This window comes from Cryptomeria japonica, chromosome 5 (genome assembly GCF_030272615.1).
Source record: "Cryptomeria japonica chromosome 5, Sugi_1.0, whole genome shotgun sequence".
Classification (NCBI taxonomy): domain Eukaryota; kingdom Viridiplantae; phylum Streptophyta; class Pinopsida; order Cupressales; family Cupressaceae; genus Cryptomeria; species Cryptomeria japonica.
The window spans coordinates 895,736,445-895,758,872 of NC_081409.1; the positions used below are offsets into that span (position 1 = coordinate 895,736,445).

The 22,428-nt window shown below is 39.3% G+C and overlaps 1 protein-coding gene across 1 annotated transcript in view; it reads right to left on the reverse strand.

The window, feature by feature from the left end:
• Positions 1 to 1,356: 1,356 nt before the first annotated feature.
• LOC131033598 (chloroplast envelope quinone oxidoreductase homolog) overlaps positions 1,357 to 22,428 on the reverse strand; it is a 49,775-nt gene continuing 28,703 nt past the window's right edge. The window contains exons 3-5 of the mRNA XM_059220286.1: positions 3,015 to 3,106; positions 2,201 to 2,422; positions 1,357 to 1,944 (exon numbers count right to left, since the gene is read on the reverse strand). Coding sequence (XP_059076269.1) covers positions 1,471 to 1,944; positions 2,201 to 2,422; positions 3,015 to 3,106 — 788 coding nt within the window. The 3' untranslated portion in view covers positions 1,357 to 1,470. The remainder of the gene's footprint in view (positions 1,945 to 2,200; positions 2,423 to 3,014; positions 3,107 to 22,428) is intronic.

Consider the following 22,428-nt stretch of genomic DNA (forward strand, 5'->3'; position numbering starts at 1 on the left):
CGATATCAAAATATTTAAACATCTGAGTTGCTTAAATCTGGCTAATTTTAGTGTACTCCAACCTAATTGTGCTTAGGGCATAGATTTATCTTCAAAATTCGATAAGCTGGAAGGCTCTAGCAAGCGGGAGGTTCGTAATGGTTTAACAAAATTGAATGCAATAAAATCTGGTGAGTATCCAGGATCTTGAATATTTTACTTGATAAAATGTACAATTTAGAATTACTGATGAAGTAATTGTTCATCTCCAGAGAAAGTAGATTTGGTTTACCAAAGACCATTTGTCGAATCTGCAGAAATTTGGTTTTTTATTTTTAATATTTCATTAACATAACATAATTTGTATAGTACATCTATAATGAGATGCAAATTATCCCTCCTTGGCTGGGTCAATATGATAGATTTGTATATTATTGGTTTACCATATTCAAATGGAAATTAGAGTAGCTTGTTCTTTCATGTTAGATCTAAAGGTTGAGCGATTGTTTTTCTATAACCATTTAGACACTCTCGTACTATAGTTATACACATACCCAGGCCTAGCTCTCTGCTGGAATAAAACCTGATGGAATGTAATATCGCTGTAAATAAAATGAAGAGTGATAACTACATGGAAAAGAGCAATTTCAAGGACGGGAAGAAAGTTACCATTAAAAAAATTCAGTATTTGCAATTATAAAACTCGTCTATAACAAGCATTTCAACTCCATCGAATGCAATGTTTAGAGATACTATGCTGATATGATGATGTCCACTGGAATTTTTTTTGATAAAATATGAACCCAAGAATAATTATTTACTAACTAATCTGCATGGTAGCTAATTTATACGATTGAAACCTAACAAAAAAGAATTAGATATCTAGAAACAAAGTAGACCCACCATCCGAATGTGTGGAAGACAAACGTTTTTTTAACATGAAGCACCCAAATTACAAGATAAACCGAGAGTCAAGGGCATCACCGTATACTGAGCTGCCATAAAAATCATTATCCTCTGTTTCTTCGAAATTTTCCACAGGAAAACTAATATAATAAAAATTTCTATTTATATGAACTGGACATACAAAATGCTGAACTTATGAAATTCCAACTGCAACAGGACTTAAACTGATTATATTTGGAGAACCATAGAACTCTAGGACCAAAAGATAACTTTCATAAGTCTACATCTGATTCTGTATAAGTTGCATAACAATACAGTATTTACAGAGTAGCAGACTGTAGAGAGAGCAGCCACAAGCATATGCAAAAATACTATCAAACTAAACACATTGCATGGCTTATTCATCTACATAAAAACATTGTCTCTAGTATGTAATACATAGAGTAGCCACCATTAGTTTGCCTAGATAAGCAAGAAGTACACTTTTATATAACAAAATTGGAGATAGAATCTACCATTGCTTTGTCCCAATCAATCTGATCATTTTGCTATTGAAACACACGCTGATTCTCCCATATCTAAATCTTAGTTGCAGAATGTGACCACAATTTTTCCTGTGGCATGCCTCTCAGACATCTTTGTCCATGCATCCTCTACCTTTTCGAGAGGATGCTTTGAGTCAATGTGAGTTTCTAATTTACCCTCCTTGGCTAAATCAACCAGTAGCGAAAGGTCCTCTTGGATGCTTGCAATAAAATATGGCACAAGTTGCTGCTTGGCTAGAGTCACTTTATGTACGAAACTTATTGATAATGATGTTAGATTTGGGGTTAGACCAATCACCTTAGAAGAGGGGCTTAGATTAGGTTTAAATGTTGACCATGGTATATTGTTAGCACAATGAATCACGACATCGTATTTGCGCCCCGAGGGACTCTTCAAGGCTGCACCTTGAACAGTTTTATAGTCCAACACTTCATCAGCTCCCAACCCCATAACCAAGTTCATATTGCGGGCACCACAAGTGGCAGTAACATGTGCTCCTCCAAGCTTTGCAATCTGTGAAATAAACATACAAGAAGTTGGGTGATTTTTCATAGAACTTTAAAAAAAAGAAGAAGAAATTGAGATCAATATTAATTTCCAGTGGAGATACGTTTGTAGAAAAAAATGAGAAAGAAAACCAGTTTCAAACAGTAACCACTAAATTCTTTTCTAACCATAGACGAACTGGAGTCTTTGGAAATTTTCATCAAGGAAACATTCATATCTCAAACGACTATCAAGTTTGAAACATGGTCCAGGACTTTTATACCTGAACAGCATAATGCCCAACCCCTCCAGAAGCAGCGGTGACAAGTACATTGATTTCTTTACCACTACCATCAAGCTTAATGCCTGCAGAATCACGAATCGCCTGCAGTGCTGTAAGTGCAGTCATAGGCAAGCTCGCACCATCTTCAGCAGAAACCTCTATGGGCCTCTTTACGGTCATGTTTGCAAGAACCAGAGCATATTCTGCAAGGTCCCCTCCATTCTGCCATGTAATATAAATCACTCTTAATTATCTTTCAAGCAATTTCATTTTAACATAATATTTTATATAATACATCTCATGAAACAAAAGAAATGGCTAATTGAAACCTACATAACCATATAAGCACAGTTTAAAGTCTTTCAAAGGAATCAGATTACAAAGCTGAAACAGAGATTCTACAAACAGATGATGACACAATATCAAGCTGAATAGTTCTAGGCCAATCAGTGATCTAAAAACAAGTTCATCCTAGCTCACATATATATTGTAAATTCTGACCCTTGCATTCATTCTATTCATAAAGATACTTTAGTTAAACAAACAGGGATGAAGTCCAACGAAATTTTGGAATAAATTTAAATTACATAGGCTAAATTCCAAAACAAGTCAAGTTGGAGTAAACTTAATGCTGGGATTTTAGGGTTGTAAACATTTTAACACTTTTAACACGTTTCCAACTCTGTTCCATGGATTGTTGGCAAATCGGAAATGCAAACAATGGCAATAAATGAAGAAAAAAGAATAGTAGAACATCAATTTGCAACATCACTAATATTTCACTGATGTAATGTAATGGTTAAGTGGTACTTACCTTCATTCTGAGAAAGCTGACTATCTTATCACTTGCTTTAAAGTTCTTCACATCGGGTCCAATTTCAACAATCTCCCCAGCTATGTCTGTCGCTGTAATGAATTAGGAAAAAACAATCATTTTAGTAGTTATATGCCAAAATCATTTCATTTGTTTAAATTAATTTTAAATACAACAATCGTGGTAACCACTAAACATGAATTACGAGATTGAAATGAAGAATGTGAATTAACAAACAAAGAAACTATGTGAAATGTTACAAATGACCAAATTCGGTGATGGGACAGGAAAGAACATTCAGTTGCAATAGTGTTGACGTGTATTTTATACACAATCATACATAGAATAAAATACCCAAAGGCATCTTATCCTCTCTTGAATAAAGTCGCTAACTGCTGAAGATTCGCGAGAAGGATCAGTTAGGATGACTCCAATGTTCTTGTAAGTAGGGTCTCTACGTGTGGATAAGCACCAGTGGTCGTTGTGATTTGTTGTGTCATCAAGGGGCCTTACGTTGCCGAAGATTTTGTTGAACTAAACAAGCTTTTCAAAAATAACAAAAGGATAGGGTTTTGCAAGAGGTCTAATATCACAGATGAGCAACAGGACCAGATGTTTGCTACCATGCTCCTGATTGAAAAGACTAAGGAACTTGAACTTACATGGGACGCAGCTCTTCTAGATGCATTTGATCAGGTCATCCACTTGGAAGAAAGAATGAAGAATCTTCTCGAGATTCCAATTGCTGAGATCGAAGGAATCATATCAAGATTCATTGCATATGCTAAAAAGGAGCATTGGAAAGGGAATAAGATTCTAGATGAGAGGTTGTTATAGATGACATGGCACCTTAATTGTCATTGGTCTATGTCTCCTAGATTTTTGTGCCAAATTTAATATTTGGCTATGCATTTAATATTGTTCAATAAAAGGGGGCTATTTGTAATAAACCCTAATTAGGGTTTAGGTGTCATGATCTTGACCATTGATCTGCTTTTGATCTGGACCATTCATTGTAATTGAGGATGCTATTTATACCCTCATTTCATTTCATTTTGTCATGAGAAATAGCTAGAAAATCAGCATTAGAGAGAGATTAGAGTTTAGAAGCAATTTACTTTTTGTAGCAAGATTGAGCTTTGAAGAAAGAATTCAAACAATTGTTGTACATGATGGCTTTGAGATCAATGAAATATTGAAGTTATGGTGTTTTGTTGCAATTCTCTTGGTTATCTTCATGGTTGTTCAATTTTCTTGAATCATTTCTCGATCAAAGTAGTGTGTTAATTCGAAGGACAAAGTGTTGGACTTGATCTTTGGTAGGATTCGCTTTCCAAACCACTAGCTTCTTGCTGATTGTAGGAACGCCTTGCGTGGTCGACTGGAGAATACTCGAATCACTTAACCTTCAATCGTTATTGTATCTTGGATATGTACCTTCGTGGTAGTGTCTTTGATCTTTGATGTATTGAAGAATCATTTGTTACCTTAGAAGATCGCATCAATTTTAATTGAGTTGTTACTTTATGGCAAAATTGAAGTTGGTAGAATCTTGCCAAGTCTTGTCTACATGAAGTCATTCTTAGGGTTAGACTAGATTAGACCTCTCGCAAAACCCTATCCTTTTGTTATTTTTGAAAAGCTTGTTTAGTTCAGCAAAATCTTCGGCAACGTAAGGCCCCTTGATGACACAGCAAATCACAACGACCACTGGTGCTTATCCACACGTAGAGACCCTACTTACAAGAACATTGGAGTCATCCTAACTGATCCTTCTCGCGAATCTTCAGCAGTTAGCGACTTTATTCAAGAGAGGATAAGATGCCTTTGGGTATTTTATTCTGTATATGATTGTGTATAAAATACACGTCAACAGAATTGGCGCTAGAAGGAGGGCCCTAGTATCCGAAGTTCGAAAATTTTGAAGAAGAATACATTTCAAACATGGTCATGAATCACGATGGTGTTGCCACATGAAGGATTGAATCAAGTATTGCAACCAAATTTGCAGATAGACAACACTCAAGAAGATATCGTTTCAGGATTGAATCATCTAGCGTGGAATGTAAGGAGAAGTGAAGTTGAGTATAGCGGAGTCAGAATCATCTTGGAACAAGAAGAAGATAGAGCTGAAGAACATCAAAGGATCGTAGCTAGAGAACTTCGCAATCAAAGGAACCCACAATAATCTTCGCAAGACTTCACGCTGGATCGCATTGGTTCTTTCTCGCCTGAGAAACATCAAAGATTATTGAGGTCGACACCAGGCGTCAAGAATCTAAGTGAACTTCAGTTTACTTCCAAGGCGAAGCGAGTTAAAAGAGAGGACACTCCCAAAGAATTCGAACTAAGATTGGAGGAATCTCCCGAGTCATCACAAGTTCTTCAAGAACAAGTACAAGCGGCAATCCAATCAAGTATCCAGGCAATTTCTCAAACAAAAGACCAGGCTAGTTCATCAAGTCCCGTTTCAAACATTCAAGCCGCGAAGAGTACGATGGCTCACCAGGCTCCGCCTCCTCCTCCTCCTCCTCATATGCTTAATGGTGCAACTTGGCTAATCAACAATCCATCACCATTGGAATTTGCAGTCTATCATGATATGCCAAAGAATCCAGAACACTTTTGTTCCAAATTCAATGTCAGTGATTTCAATCGTACGGGGGAGGATCATATCAAGATGTTCGAAGATCATCTTCGTAACAGACAAATCGAATATGGAGATGTAGCATGTAGGCTTTTTCCCTACTCATTGGGAGAAGAGGCATACTTCTGGTTCATTCATTTGCCTATAGGGTCAATCAGGACTTGGGACGCGATGAAAGATGCATTTATTGCCAAGTTTGGTGTACCAACCACACCGGCTAAGTTGTATAGACAGTTTGTTGAGGTCCGAAGGAGAGAACATGAACCAATCACTTCTTTCAACAACAGGTTTCACCGCGCATACACGATGTTACGGCATCCTTATCTCATTGCGGACCCAAGGGAAATTTACTATGGAGCTTTAGATCATCTCACTGCTATGTTCGTAAGAACACATCCTACACCGAATGATCTAAACGCAGCATATGCAAAGGCTATTGAAGTAAGTAAGCACATGGGACAGAATATCACCGGGCCACAACTACACATAGGACCTGTCGCAGCACCAAACCAGATGCAGTCAGTTGGAATGGCGTTGGCTAACCAGACTCCAGTTATGAATCTGATTCCACAAGCAACATATCCAAACATATAGCCTACAAATCAATTGGTTCTCCACCCTGGAGTCCCGATTTCACAAGCTCCACCAGCACAACCTGTGTACCTACAAAATGCAACAAACTCGTCAAGGACACAAGAAGAAAAGGATGAAATGAAAGAGTTGATTGAACAAGTCAAGAAACTATCAACCGAAGTAACTCATCTAAGGAACCAGAATAATCAACTCCAAAGTATGCAGAGGGCCAACCATGGCCAATATGCGAACAATCAAAATTTCCAAGAAAATAACAACCAAGGTTTCAGGAATAATTATCAAGGAAATAATAACCAAGGTTTCCAGAGGAGACCATGGAATACGGCTCCCAATAATGGAAATGTGGTGACGCCATTAGATAACCCACCAAATTCTCAGAATCAAGAAAATCCTTCTACCAGCAAAGTGTTTCTAGCAGAGGCGGCCCTGTCCAGTTGGTGTAGACTCCACAATACAAACCAACATTCTGAGTTGCAGTGTCCTGAATTCAAGATCGCGGCCGACATTTTTCAACAAGAGATGCGCAGCACTGATCCACCTGAAAATCCGCCCACGACAGGATACGAAATGGTCCCAACCACACAGTACGGTCAAGCCATGATTGTTGAAAGCTGCAAGTATTCACAAGAAGAAATTAGTCAAGCACAAAATGGGAGATTTCCACCAGAATCTACCAATGGACCAATGGTACCTCCAGGATCTCAGTTCCCACCTGCATCTGCAAATGGACCCATTGAAGATTCAGAGTATTATTTTCCACCATTGAACAACAGTGTCTTAGTAGAAGGGATAAAGGAGGTATTTCACCAATCTTCGGGAGGTGTGAACCAAAGAGTTTATCATAGAAATCAGAGAAATCGAGAACCTCTAACTACGTCGATCCCTCCAAATAATTTCTCTACTCCGCCGGATCCCCAAGCCAGCAACAATCCGGAGTATCCACAGAACACACAAGAATACAGACAGAGGAATATTGCACCCCCCGTGGGTAATGAAATGAAAAGATTAGCAGCGTTGGTGTTAGATGAACTCAAGAAAGTTAAAGTGAGTCTACCACTCTACGAGTTGCTCAAGGTTTCAGAAATCAAAGATGCAGTGATCAATAGCCTAAGTGAGTCTAGTACAGTAAGGTCAAATGTTCAGGACTCAACCAACAGGACTTGAGCCACTATCAATGTGACCCAAGAGGAAGCCGATGACCAAGGACAATCCGAACAAAATGAATGCATGGTCCAGACCATAACCTTCCCAGCCAAAAGGGAAGATATGTTGGAAGGAAAGGTATTACTCAAAAGGGGCGAGACTAAGAAAAATCAGCCTACTATCAAAGAAGGCCTCGCCACTAACCAGATTCTGCTAGAAAAGGAAGTCGCTATTAGGAAAGATGTGGTCAAGAAAGGAAAATCCACAAACAAAACCGATCACTCAAAAGAGGAGAGTCTGATAAAGGACGATCATTCAAAGATCCATGAAGTGAAACATCAAGAACACAATGGGGATTCTTCAGCCCCTTCCCAAGGAAAAGATGAACCGGCCCCGTTCTTGCTATCAGTTAGAATCTTCGGGAAATTACTACACAATTGCCTTTATGATTCAGGAGCTTCCAGTAACGTGATGCCCCTAGCTGTCTGTCAAAGACTAGGAATAACTCCCACTCCTACCAAGAGAAAGGTCACTCAGCTAGACAAGACAGAAGTTCCAGTCATGGGCGAGTTGAACAATATTCATATGCAATTAGCCGCGGACCCGAGAGTTCAAAATTTCATAGATATTTCAGTGGTGGATATTCCTGATTCATATGGGATGCTCCTAAGTAGAGATTGGTCGCGAAAATTGAATGGGTATGTGTCAACTGATTTTGCACACATGTGGCTACCATGGAGAGGAGTCCCGAATCAAATCAAGATTGACAGCACTCCGAGATTGAGACTTATGATAACTGAGTATGGGGAAGACAATGAAGTCCTTTTCTTAGAATCTGATCTAGGGACATACAAGCCTAAAGTAGAGGAAGTCCTGATGATACAAAACATACAAGACAAAGACGACCAGCAAGAAGTGATAGAATCTACAGAAATTGTTGTTGAAAGTGACCAAGGATCCGACCAAGAAGATGATGGAATGTTTGAAAATTTCAGAAGGTTCGTACATAGAAACATCCAGCAAAGTGTGCAACTAGGTAACTTAACATCCGTCCGAGATCTGCTTCTTCCAAATTGGTGTAGAATACACAATGTCGTCCATTCAGAACTATCTTGTGCTTTATGTCAGACCGCATTAGAGCAAGTATACAAAAGAGCCCCACAGACGTTGATTATAGAAGAGGTTCAAGATTTAGAAGCGGAAAGCTCCTCAGGAGATGAAACTTTATCCGACACATCCATCGAAAGTCAAGAAGACCAAGAGACGGAAGATCAAGGAAGTGCAATATGGACATTAAGGTTCGATGGGTCTAAGTCTAAACAAGGATCTGGAGCCGATTATGAATTGATTAGCTCAACGGGAGAAACCTACCTCGCCGCTCACAGATTACAATTTCCTTGCACCAACAATGTAGCTGAATATGAATCCTTGATTCATGGACTATTATTAGCCATCAAAAAGGGGGCGAAAATACTGCAAGTATATGGAGACTCAGAAATAGCTATAAGGCAAATCAGGAAGCAGTATGTGTGCCATGACAAAAGATTAACTAGATACAGAAATCGAGTCTGGGATCTCATTGAAAGTTTTGAAGCTTTCAATATCAATTCTATATACAGACATCAGAATCAAGTGGCTAATTCCCTTGCACAAGCCGCCAGTTCTTTGATACCATTAGCAATGGAAGGATTGAAGAAATTCACAGTTGAGTTAGTATCAGTACCTTCGGTTCCAGATAACATCACCAATTTTCAAGTTTTCGAGGACGACAAGCACATCTTAGATTTCTTAACCAACACAGATGTCTTCTTAACCCAGATCATTGATGAAGAGGAATTGGGAGAAGCGGAATTTGATGCTAAAGGTGTTCTGAATTTAAAGACAAACACTATTCCAAAAGGAATGGTAGAATTAGAAAGAATTTTTGATCCTGATAAATTGAAAGAAAAGAAGAACCACAGCATGGAAGGAAATATGTGCGACACAATCAATCTAGGTGATGATATACAAGCTAAGAATGTATTTATTGGAAAGTCCTGCACAGCAACCGAAAGAAATGGGATTCTGAAAAACATGAGAGATTTCCCAGATGTCATTGCATGGAGTTATGAAGATCTCAAGACTTACGACACTGCAATTATCACCCACACAATCCCATTGAAGCCAGGAAGCAAGCCATTCAGGCAGAGACAAAGGCCAGTTAATCCTTTATTGGAACCATTGATATACCAAGAAGTTAAGAAGCTGCTCTCAGCCAAGATCATCTTCCCAGTAAGACACTCGACGTGGGTCGCCAACCTGGTACCTGTCAGAAAGAAAAATGGAGAGATCAGATTGTGTGTTGATTTCAGAAATCTCAACCGAGCATCAGAGAAAGATAATTATCTGCTACCATCACTAGATGAAGTGTTACAGATTGTCAACGGGTCGCAGATGATGTCCTTTCTAAATGGATATTCAGGATATAACCAAGTTCTAGTTGAACCTGAAGATCGACTAAAGACTGCTTTCACCACCAAGTGGGGAACATTTGCGTACAAGAGAATGCCTTTTGGACTCATCAATGTCGGGGCCACATTTCAGAGAGCCATGGATATCGCTTTCAGGGACTTAATTGGAAAATGCATTATTATATATATGGATGATATCACAGTTTTCTCCAGGTAGAGAGAAGATCATGTGGATGACTTAAGAAGAGTCTTCCAAAGGTGCAGAAGATACGGTGTCTCTCTCAATCCGAAGAAATGTATATTTGGAGTAACAGAAGGAAAACTTTTAGGACATGTCATTTCAGAAAGAGGAATCTCCATTGATCCTGAAAGGGTAAAAGCCATATCCACCATCAATTTGCCGGCTAGCAAGAAAGAACTCAAATCATTTTTTGGTAAGATCAACTTTGTCAGAAAGTTCATTACCGGATTTGCCGAGATTGTTAGACCTTTGAACGAGATGCTGAAGAAGGACGCAAAGATTGAATGGTCACCACAAGCTAAAAGGGCATTCGATGAGATAAAGACGGCCATCACAAAAGCACCAGTATTAATCAGTCCTGATTATCTCAAGCCCTTCTATTTATATTCCTTCGCTTCTGACTACACTTGTGCCGCTATTCTGACCCAGAGAAGTGAAGAAAGGGATGAAAATCCAATTGCATTCATGAGCACCCCGCTGAAAGATGCAGAACTCAGATATCCTAACATCAAGAAATAAGCATACGCACTGGTAAAGGCCGTTAAGAAATTCAGACATTACCTCCTAAGGGCCAAAATTTATGCAATAGTACCAGATGCAGCAGTCAAGACTCTTCTCATGCAGAATGAACTAGGAGAAAGAAGAGGAAAGTGGGTCGCCATTATCCAAGAATTTGATATTGAAATCCAGCCCATGAAACTTGTTCGAGGACAAGCTTTGGCACAGACATTGGCGATTGATGGACCAGGTTTAATCCAACAAATTTATGAATTAGAAGATGTCACTCCCGATGAATGGTACGAGGATATCGTGACATACCTGCTTAACAATAAATGTCCTGCTCGCATGACACCCACGCAGAAGAGAGCACTAAGAATAAAGTGTCAACATTACATGCTTCAAGGATCTGTTCTATATCGCAGAAATCATGAAGGAGTATATCTAAGGTGTGTTGGCAAAGATGAAGCAAAACAGATAATTGAACATTTTCATTCCAAGTTTGGAACCGGACATGGAGCCAACCTCGCTACAGCTCATCAGATCCTGAGAGCAGGATATTACTGGCCTACACTTTTCAAAGATACATTTAATCATATCAGGACTTGCCACACATGCCAAGTCGCAGCCTTTAGAGAAAGGAATCCTGCCATGCCATTGAATCCAGTGATTGAAGCTAGACCATTTGCCAAATGGGGAAAGGATTTTATTGGTGTCATCAACCCCACATCCTCGGCACAACATAAGTATATCATCACAGCTACAGATTATTGTACCAGATGGTCAAAGGCACAGGCACTCAAGGTTTGCACTACTGAAGTTGTAATCAAATTTCTAGAAGAAAACATAATCACAAGGTTTGGATGTCCTTACGCGTTGGTTTGCGACAATGGATCGGCATTCACGTCATTGAGATTCTCGAATTGGGCTTTTGAATATGGAATAACCCTCAAGTTTTCATCAAATTATTATCCTCAAGGTAATGGGTTAGCTGAGTCAACCAACAAGAACCTGCTCAGCGTTATCAAGAAATTACTAGAAAGAAGTCCGAGAGAATGGCATACCCAATTGAGATTCGCCTTATGGGCAGACAGAATTAGGACCAAGAACGCGTTAGGCATTTCACCTTATTTTTTGGTTTATGGCCAAGATCCAGTCTTTCCCATGCAACTCAGGATCCCGACTTTGAGATTTATTCAGGAGTACATGGAAGACACTGATGTTGTTCAAGCCTGATTAACGCAGTTAATGAATCTGGAAGAAAAGAGAGATCAAGCATTGGAGAATTTTGCAAAACACCAAGGAGTGGTGAAAAGATGGTTTGATCGACAAGCTAGAGTCAAGGCGTTCCGGATCTCAGATCTCGTCCTGTATTGGGACAAGGCACATGAGAAAAGAGGAGAACATGACAAGTTTGATAAGCTTTGGAAAGGCCCTTATCAAATTTCAGAGATTTTGGGAGAAAATGCATTTAGGTTGAAGACTTTAACTGGAGAAGACATCCCATTGCCTGTCAGTGGGAGGTATCTCAAACATTATTTCCAATCCTGAGATGCCCAAGGCCTTCCCTTGTACATAGTTAGTTTAGTTTGCTTTCGTTGTTTTCGTTTGTTTGCTTTTCTTCTTGTTTTGGTTTGCCTTTCGCTTTGTTTTCGTTCTTAGTTTAGGTGTTTTGTCTTAGGTTAGTTGTTTTGTCCTAAGGGGTATCCATTTGATATTGGGTGATTTTGTCATGTAACGCTCTGACTTCCTGCTAGGTTGTTGGTTGCACTTGGACAATCATGAGGTCTTTTGGAATTACAAAGGGAGTTTCTTTTAATAAAGCTTTGAGTCAGGACGTATTTACATTGAAGCAAGATTAGCTTATTGAACTCACGTATTTTTGTCCTCCAGTTATTATATCTTTTCACACTTATAATCTCCAAGTCATTATGGTTTCCACACAAAGCTGTGATCAGTGAAAAATCTAAAGTCTGACTTCAGCGCCACCGCAATCCTCAAACCCCAGTGAGCTTCACTGCTCGCGAGCCAAAGAATTGACGGGACTAAAAGCAGTATCAAAAGAAAAGATGAGAAAATGAGAAAAGAGAAAAAAAATCAAAAGAAAAATGATGAGCTGAAAAGAAATATCAAATTGGCTAAAGGGAATTTACGAATAACTCCATCGGGGCTATAGACGACTAGCCGGCAATGGAGCAATGTTCGTGAGCTTGCGGCGATAACCTCGTCGGGACTATGGACGTCTGACTGGCAACGAGGCTCTATCTAAGATGCTTTTGGAGTCTAGACAAACTATGTAGCTTATCACAGGGGAACCTGGAGATCATGATTGTCTTGTTGAGGGGAATTAACGCATTTGCACACACATGGATAACTGCGGACTTGATACTTTGTCTCAATATGATGGTCTCTTCTTGTAAATGTTTCTTAACTCCTGGTTTTTGTTGAGGGAGGTTTTCTGAGTTTTCTTCTAGAAAGATTGATTCCCAAATGTTTTTCAACATTTCTCAGTGGTGTCGCCAGATGTTGTGACCATTTCACACATCGCCCCATTAAAATGGGGGCCCCCCTCTTTTTGCTCGTGTTGCCTGTTCTTTTTCTCTGCTTTTTAGGGTTTTGGTAGTTTGTCAGTTGTCTGGATTTAGGGTCAAGCCTTAGGGTTTCTGTTTTGTCCTTTTCAGGCTAGAGTCCAGTCAGTCTTGAGAGCTTTTTTTGAGCTTCCTCTCGTAGGATGCAATTTTGAATAAAGAGAATTCGCCAGAGGCTAAGAGAGTTGGTCTATTTTCAATTGGAATTTTGAATGAATTTGTCTAAGTGTTGATGATGAAATTGTGAATTTTGTCCAATTGAGTAATTTTGACCAAATTTTGAGTTTTTTGATATTTGATCCCGAGCATTGGAAATGACTTGTTTTTGCCTTGTGAAGTGATTAAAATCCCAAAATCTTGATATTTTGGCCTGTAGGAGCAAAATCGCTCCTGTCCCTCAGTGAAGGACCGGAGCTCGTTTTCAAAAATCTTACTGTCCCTGCAGGATCAAGATGATCTTTCGAGTGGAAGTGGTAAAGGGAGGCATGATCTTTCCGTTGAATATAATTTGAAGAATTTCATGAGCACGGAAATGCCCCAGGAGTAAAAATCGCTCCTGTCCCTCAGTGAAGAATCGGAGCTTAAAATCAAACATTGCCTTGTCCTTGCAGGATTTGAACAACTTGACGATTTGAAGAGATCAAAGGAGATATGTTTTATCAATTGAATATAACTTGAAGTGCCTTTGTGAAGGAAAATGGACCAAAAATGCAAAGTTTGCTCTTGTCCCTCAGTTAGGGACCAGGGCGAAATTCAGTATAGCTCCCGTCCCTCTCCCAGGGACCAAAGTGAAATTCCTCATAGGGCAAAATTTGGGTAAAGATTGAGCAAGTTTTGAGTTTGAAGCAAGAAAGGAGGATGAAATGAACCCGTTGAAGACAAATTGAAGATTACAAAACATCAACAGGGGACTCCAATTGGCCTAGGCGCTCCTGTCCCTCAGTCAGGGACCAGAGCGATTTTTGCCTTAGGTCAATTTCTTGCCAAGTTTGAATGAATTCCAAGCCATGGATGAATGAAAGGATGCACAACAAGACCATTGAAGATAATTTTTTAAGTTGGCAAAGTGTAGTTGAGCCTGAAAATGCAAAATCGCTCCTGTCCCTCAGCCAGGGACCAGGGCGAAATGATGATTATCTTGCTTTCATCCCAAGTTTTAGACCATTCCAAGTCAGGATACAAGGAGGCAAAGATATTTTGAAGCGTCTTGACGAAGAACAAAGTTATAAAGATCGCCAAAATGAAGGGTTTGCACTAAAATGCCCTAGTTCGCTCCTGTCCCTCAGTCAGGGACCAAAGCGAAAATGTTCAAATGAGGCCAAATTTGGGTTGCTATTCACATTTTAAATATTTGAGAGGGAGTGAAGAGCATCATTTTAAGCCTTGAAGATAATTACAAGTTGATATGATGGAAGATTTTCACTGTATACCCAAATTCGCTCCTGTCCCTCAGTCAGGGACCAAAGCGAAATTCCTATGAGGGCCTAAGTTTTGAAGGTTTATCAAGTTTCAAGTGGCCAAAAGGGATCAAAGGACCTCATTCTACATGGTGAAAGCAATTGCAAGTTGATACAAGCAAGGATGAGCCCCAAAACATTGAAGTTCACTCCTGTCCCTCAGTCAGGGACTAGGGTGATAATCATCATACTAGCCAATTCTTTCAAAAATCACGCCAAGTCAAGGTTGTACAGGGTTGCACAGGGTCAAAGTGATCTTGAGAAGATGATATGCGAGAAAATCAAACATCAAAAGGTGATCAAATTGAACCAAGAAGCTATATCGCTCCTGTCCTTCAGGCAAGGACCAGGGCGATTTTCACATAATCACTCATTATCCTTCAAGATCACGTCAAAGCCAAGGTACACAAGATCAAAGATATCGTTTGGAAGGCGATGAACGAGAATTTGAGGTTAAGAACGAAGAATTTTGGCTAAGAGCATAAAGATCGCTCCTGTCCCTCACCAAGGGACCAGGGCGAAATCCATCTAAACATCTAAATGCCTTGTTAAAAACGAATAAAGCAGGCGTGGAATGAAAGGACAACGTCATTACTTGCCATATGATGAAGATTGGTGATTGAACAAGCAAGATCAAGGAGAAAACACCAAGATCGCTCCTGTCCCTCGCCAAGGGACCAGGGCGATATCACCTCAGGAGGCATTCATTTACAAAGTCAAGTTAACCAAGTTTGAAATTCCCAGCAAAAATGCCAATTTCAACGTAAAGATGGAGATTTTGAACGTCGAAAGCACGAGATTCCAGGCTAAAATGGTAATTCGCTCCTGTCCCTCAGTCAGGGACCAGAGCGATAATGGTTTGCATCTTTCCCTCCTCCAATTTTGGCGCTAAACATTTTTTGAATTTTTATTAAATGCTAAAAATCGATAAATTGGAATATTTAATTGATAGCATTTAAAATTTGCGCAAAACATTTATTTAATTAATTTTGCCTATTTAAAAATCGAAAAAAATTAATTATAAAGGCAATTAATTAATTTATTATTATAAAAAATTGGAGCGTTTGGATTTATTTTATAAAAGTCGGCCCTTGTTATATATTTAAAAATCATTTTAATTTCTTTATTTTGGCAAAGTCGGCCTAGAGGTAAATGAGAGGTGAGCGCTTATAAAAGGAGGGTGAAAATTTTCATTTTCACATTATCATTTTATCATCTTTCATATGCGATTTTGGAGAAGTGCGATTGGTATTCAAGTGGAGCGAATTTCCATTCCAAGGAAGGCGCAAACATCGTCAAGGGAGTGCGAACTTGAAGTTAAAGTAAGGCAAACTTGCCAAAGACATTGAAGATCACATCAAAGACCCCAAGGGTGGCGAATTGATAAGGAGGCCGTTCATTTGAAGAGGGATCACGTTGAAGCCATCTAATTTCGATTTTTGCCTAGGCGATTCTCTTTATTTTGCATTTTAGAGTTAGCTCTCAAGTGAGGTATGGCGATGTGATCCCTTGTTTTAAATTTTGAATAATTTTGATCGTCATTGCTTCAAGTTTTGAATTTTGAAATTTTGAATTCCAGTAGCTCAATCGTTTTTTAGGAAATGATAACTCAAGGATTTATCATGAAGTTTCCTAAAATTAATCTAATCTATGTTATGCATTGCAATATCTAGTTACTTATTATGAAATGTTGTGTAGGTATGGCGACCCCGAAGGCGGGAGCATCCACCAGTCGTCCAGCTCTCATGAAGGAAGATCAAAAGAACGAAGAACTGGAGACCAAGATCGTGTCTAAGTGGAGCAACATTGGAGATACCAACTTGGGCAACTTCAGCACGAAGAAGTTTTGAGAGGTCCCTTACATTGGCAAGCCATCACCTATCGCCAGGAGGATAATCGAAAGTGGCATCATTAAGGCGGCCGGCTTCCCTCCAGCAGTACAATGCCATGAGTTGATGATCGAGTGTGCTCGTCATTATGATCCTCAATCCAGAACAATCGTGTCCAAGGAAGGAAACACTTTAGCTTATCTTTCAGAAGAGGCTATAAGTGAGGCTTTCCATCTTCTAGAGCACAGAGATATTGTCTACAAGAGCATAGAAGGAGCCAGGTCGATGTACGAAGATGATCCAGATGCTTGCCTAAGCATCATTAACAAGAACTGGTTACTCAAGAGTCGTCCTCGCCTGAGCAAGATACCGAACACACCACATAGGATCGATTTCCAGGAGGAGTACAGAGATTTGATTACAATGCTCAACCGAGTCACAGGAGCCCCTCAGGCCTTCTACTTTGAGAAGTGGATGTTCTACTTCATCCAGGTGATAGTTTAGGGTAAAGGAACAATTCATTGGGCTATAATGATTAGCCATTGCTTGGACGTACAGTTGAGGAGACTAAAAGCTACCAAGTCCTTCCACATGAGTTCATACGTTATATATGCTTTGATTAGGAGCTTTGAGTACGCAGGACTACCTCACAGAGGAGTGATTGGAAGAGGACCCGGTGAGGTCAGAGTTTGTGATTCCTATGTCCACTTGCATCATCCGCCAGGAAGCAACTACAAGCTAGTTAATGATACCTTCACGATGAACATCACAAGGACATTGCAAGGCGGGATCCACAATAGATTATCTCAGGATGCACAGGAATTAGTAAAGAGGTACGGTGCTTGGTTTATCCAATTTCTGAAGTTTACTTATATCAGAGTTCATGGATGTCCTTCACCTCCATACATGTTGCCGAGATATCCGACAGACAGAATAGTGTTACTTGAGGTAACAAGACAGTTGGCAGCTTATGCGAAGGCTTTCAGACACAGACATGGAAATGGAGTTCCCGTACCTATCATATTGGGCAATTCAGTTGAGGTATGTCCTAATGCTTTAGCCATGGATGATGCAGAGAAGGAGTTAGCTTTGTATTCTTTTTCATTCTTTGCCTTGAGAGAAAGCTTTGATCCGAATGGATATATAGAGGAGACAGTCGGTAGGAAATTTAAGCATGAGTTTCAGATAGAGGATTTTGTGATGAATCTCTTGGATGATCTTGAAGTAAAAAGAAAGATGCATTCTAGATTGCCTTTGGATTTCATCAGGAAATGCAGGATTTACAGAGTGACCAACCAAGCTCAGGACAGTGGCAGACATCTCCAATCATCCTATGATCGAGAAAGCAAATCAGTAAGGTTAGATTGGAATGAGCCCGAGGTTGTGGATCTAGATACTTTAATGGCTCCAGTCTTGTCTTGTACTCGCAGATGGGTTGATGTACAGCATCAGAAGTTGAGAGAGCAGGGCATAGCTATGACTTTCACCTTGGAGGAGAGACCAGCCGAAGGTGGAGCTAGTGTAAGCGAAGGCAATCCTAATCCTAGAAATTCAAGTGAAGGCAACCTTCGAAGTGCAAGTGAAGGCAATCTCCATCCAAGAGGCTCGAAGAGGAAAGAGAGACCTGGAAAGAGAGAATCTTCCAAGAAGAAGCAAGAGGCCAACCGAGATCGTTCATCTGGCACATCTTCTCAACAAGAGAAAAGGACACTTGAAGTGGAAGAGTCTATGGAATCGATGGTACAGAATGATAAAGAAGGACAGGCACTGCAGGGGTCGCCAGATGGATCTCTCCAAGATTATGAGCTACATGAAGACAAGAATAATGACAAAGTAACATCTCCTCCCAGAAAAGAAGAAGCATTGCATAAGGAGATACAGGTTAGAGAGACAAGATCAGCCATCCCAGATTGGTTGAAGGAAAGATTAACAAAAGTGATCGTGATTGAGGATGAGGACAATGTAATTGATTTAGAGAGCCTTGTTGGACATTCTCAGGAAGTGACAGAGAAAAGGAAGGCTACCAAGATGTCCAAGATGATTAGAGATGAGACTGGATCCAGAAAATTATAGATAGCTACACCGGCGGTGGACAAGTATGAAGGTGAGATCCTAGCAGAGGAATATGATATAGAGACATTTGAGCTAGGTCCATCCACAGCCGAGCAGACACTAGATGATGCCACAGATTCCTTTGAGGCATTGAAGGACAAGCTTAGAGAAGAAATGGAGAAGAGTAGAAAGCTTGAGAGAGAGGTCGGTGCATGGAGAACATATTTTAGCCATCTCAATCAACCTTTAGGACGTCAGGATCCAGCAAGATCACCCATACAGGCACTTCCCCTTCAATCAATTGGTGAGGCAGAGAGATTCAGGAGTATGGTCCAGCGTATGAGTACTTGGATGGATAAATCTCATACAGTTGCCGTAGAATTTGCAACAAGGATGATGAAGACTATTCATAGGGCTATTCAGGTTCTTGAGATCATCCACAATTTGATGATAACGGTAGCCGCTTTTGCTCATACCAAAGATGTTATCATTCCTGTCTTGAAAGTAATCAGACAAACATCGAGGAAGGTCTTAGCACAGGAAAAGATTATGGATGGAGGACCTCACAGTTTACTTCGGTGGTCAACCTTACTCCAGATGAAGGAAGTTCTCTTCGAGGACATCAGTACTAGATGCAGTCATGTTGAGGAGGTGATCAACCCGATCCAGGACAGAGTATTTGAGGTACTACGTACCATTCTTGGCAGGAGGATCGAAGTTGAGACAGATGTGGATTTGCAGGAATTGGAAGATAGAATCAAGGTCATCTTTTGCAAGGACGCTAATATCACAGATGAGCAACAGGACCAGATGTTTGCTACCATGCTCCTGATTGAAAAGACTAAGGAACTTGAACTTACATGGGACGCAGCTCTTCTAGATGCATTTGATCAGGTCATCCACTTGGAAGAAAGAATGAAGAATCTTCCCGAGATTCCAATTGCTGAGATCGAAGGAATCATATCAAGATTCATTGCATATGCTAAAAAGGAGCATTGGAAAGGGAATAAGATTCTAGATGAGAGGTTGTTATAGATGACATGGCACCTTAATTGTCATTGGTCTATGTCTCCTAGATTTTTGTGCCAAATTTAATATTTGGCTATGCATTTAATATTGTTCAATAAAAAGGGAGCTATTTGTAATAAACCCTAATTAGGGTTTAGGTGTCATGATCTTGACCATTGATCTGCTTTTGATCTGGACCATTCATTGTAATTGAGGATGCTATTTATACCCTCATTTCATTTCATTTTGTCATGAGAAATAGCTAGAAAATCAGCATTAGAGAGAGATTAGAGTTTAGAAGCAATTTACTTTTTGTAGCAAGATTGAGCTTTGAAGAAAGAATTCAAACAATTGTTGTACATGATGGCTTTGAGATCAATGAAATATTGAAGTTATGGTGTTTTGTTGCAATTCTCTTGGTTATCTTCATGGTTGTTCAATTTTCTTGAATCATTTCTCGATCAAAGTAGTGTGTTAATTCGAAGGACAAAGTGTTGGACTTGATCTTTGGTAGGATTCGCTTTCCAAACCACTAGCTTCTTGCTGATTGTAGGAACGCCTTGCGTGGTCGACTGGAGAATACTCGAATCACTTAACCTTCAATCGTTATTGTATCTTGGATATGTACCTTCGTGGTAGTGTCTTTGATCTTTGATGTATTGAAGAATCATTTGTTACCTTAGAAGATCGCATCAATTTCAATTGAGTTGTTACTTTATGGCAAAATTGAAGTTGGTAGAATCTTGCCAAGTCTTGTCTACATGAAGTCATTCTTAGGGTTAGACTAGATTAGACCTCTCGCAAAACCCTATCCTTTTGTTATTTTTGAAAAGCTTGTTTAGTTCAGCAAAATCTTCGGCAACGTAAGGCCCCTTGATGACACAGCAAATCACAACGACCACTGGTGCTTATCCACACGTAGAGACCCTACTTACAAGAACATTGGAGTCATCCTAACTGATCCTTCTCGCGAATCTTCAGCAGTTAGCGACTTTATTCAAGAGAGGATAAGATGCCTTTGGGTATTTTATTCTGTGTATGATTGTGTATAAAATACACGTCAACAAATAGAAAAATATTTCGATAAAAAAGACTAGGTTTTTGAAGTAACTAAACACTGAGCACTAAAGCAACAAAAAACAAAACTTAGACTGGGTAAATCTAAAGGGTCAAACCCCAAATTATATGATCCAAGTGCAAATACAAATATCCAGTGAACCAAGGAATCCATGGGGAGTCATTAAAAATTAAAAAACCATATATCAAAACTAGATACCAGTTGTGTCACAGGTTCATAGCAACACTCAGGCTAGAGTTCCTCCTAAAGAATACAAAATTTACATCACAAAATTGTTTTCCATTTTATATTGCTAGATTTACCAGGAAAACTAAGAAATAACTTCGAAGTTTTAGCTACTCTTTTAAAGGATATTTTTATTTCTGACTAAATTTTAGCTACTCTTTTAAAGAATATTTTTATTTCTGACTAAGTTTTAAAAAATAGACCTGAGCCTGCTCAAATGTTTACAGACATTACCTACATTATGCAAAATCCTGATTTCTTTTTATTTATGAAATCATGCAACAAGAAAAGGTAATCTAAGGATATATACCAGTGCAGAGTGACCCCAAGCATATTTACATACGCTTTAGTTCCTTTGTAATCACTCTTCATTTTTGGATCTTATTTTATTCCAAAAATTGCTAAACTCCAATTTATCAATATAGTTGAATTGTGAAGAACTCTCAACCATTTATGTGCATAATATACCTAGAAATACTGACACTCTTGAAAACAAGGCCTAAAAAGACATTATTCAATCAAAAGATGTAATATTTGATTTGGAACTGATAAACGTAATTATACGGTCCAATCAAACAAATAAATAACCAATTGATGACATTGGGATTATACTCATTCTTAGACTTCTTAATTATAGTGCTCTTAGTCCCATTTTATGAGCTTTACACGAGGTTTGATCTACTTAAAGAAAGTCAAGATAGAGCACAAGTTATCATTTTCTGCAGTCAGAGATTTCCAAGTTACTCCTCAAATACCTTTATACCAATCACTCCTAGTTTTTATCTAGTCCAGCTAATCCATTTAGCTCTCTCAAATGTTTTCACTTCTTTGGTTGATCTCTCGCCATGGATCTTTGAACCATAGTAATGTGATAAACGCAGAAGTTCTATTTTGGACAGACCTATCTCTCAAGACTCAGACTTCCTAGAAACTCAGAGTTTAGTGAATCAAGCCAAACAGACTCATTTTGTGTGAATTGGACTAGAACTCAAGAGTTCCTGCCAAGATCGGAAGAGTCTATCTAGTATGGTTGGAACTTACATTGGGAATCCATATGCAATTTTATGATCTCATAGACAGTAGGAGACTTATACTGGAAGCTTGTAATCTCTACATTAGCAGATCCCTGAATTCGACCTTGAACACTTCTGGAGTTGGACCCACAAATATATATCCTATTTTTACGATAATGGGATATACCAATTGTACACAGAGGGAGATACTGCCAAACTCTAACAAATGGTTAGGGACTATAAAGTCCCGAACTTGACAACAGATTCAGTATGTAGATCTCATGGATGGTTGTCACATATGAAAGGAACTTGCTGCTTTGCATCCACGTCTTTCCAAGCAGTTGCTTTGTCTCTACTCTTAGAGCACAAAAGATCATAACAACATTCAGAGCTGTTCTTTGCATTGACAGGCACTCACTAGTTTTTCTTCTCTTCGGTAGTATTGTTACACATACTCAGTTTTTCTAAAAGGCTTAAAATAGGATCAATTTCATTTTTCAATTAGTGGTTCTTTTTGTTACACAGATCCTGGTTTAATCCAGCTTCAGGATCTAAGAATTATTCGGATTTTCAGATCCAGCAGACTTAATG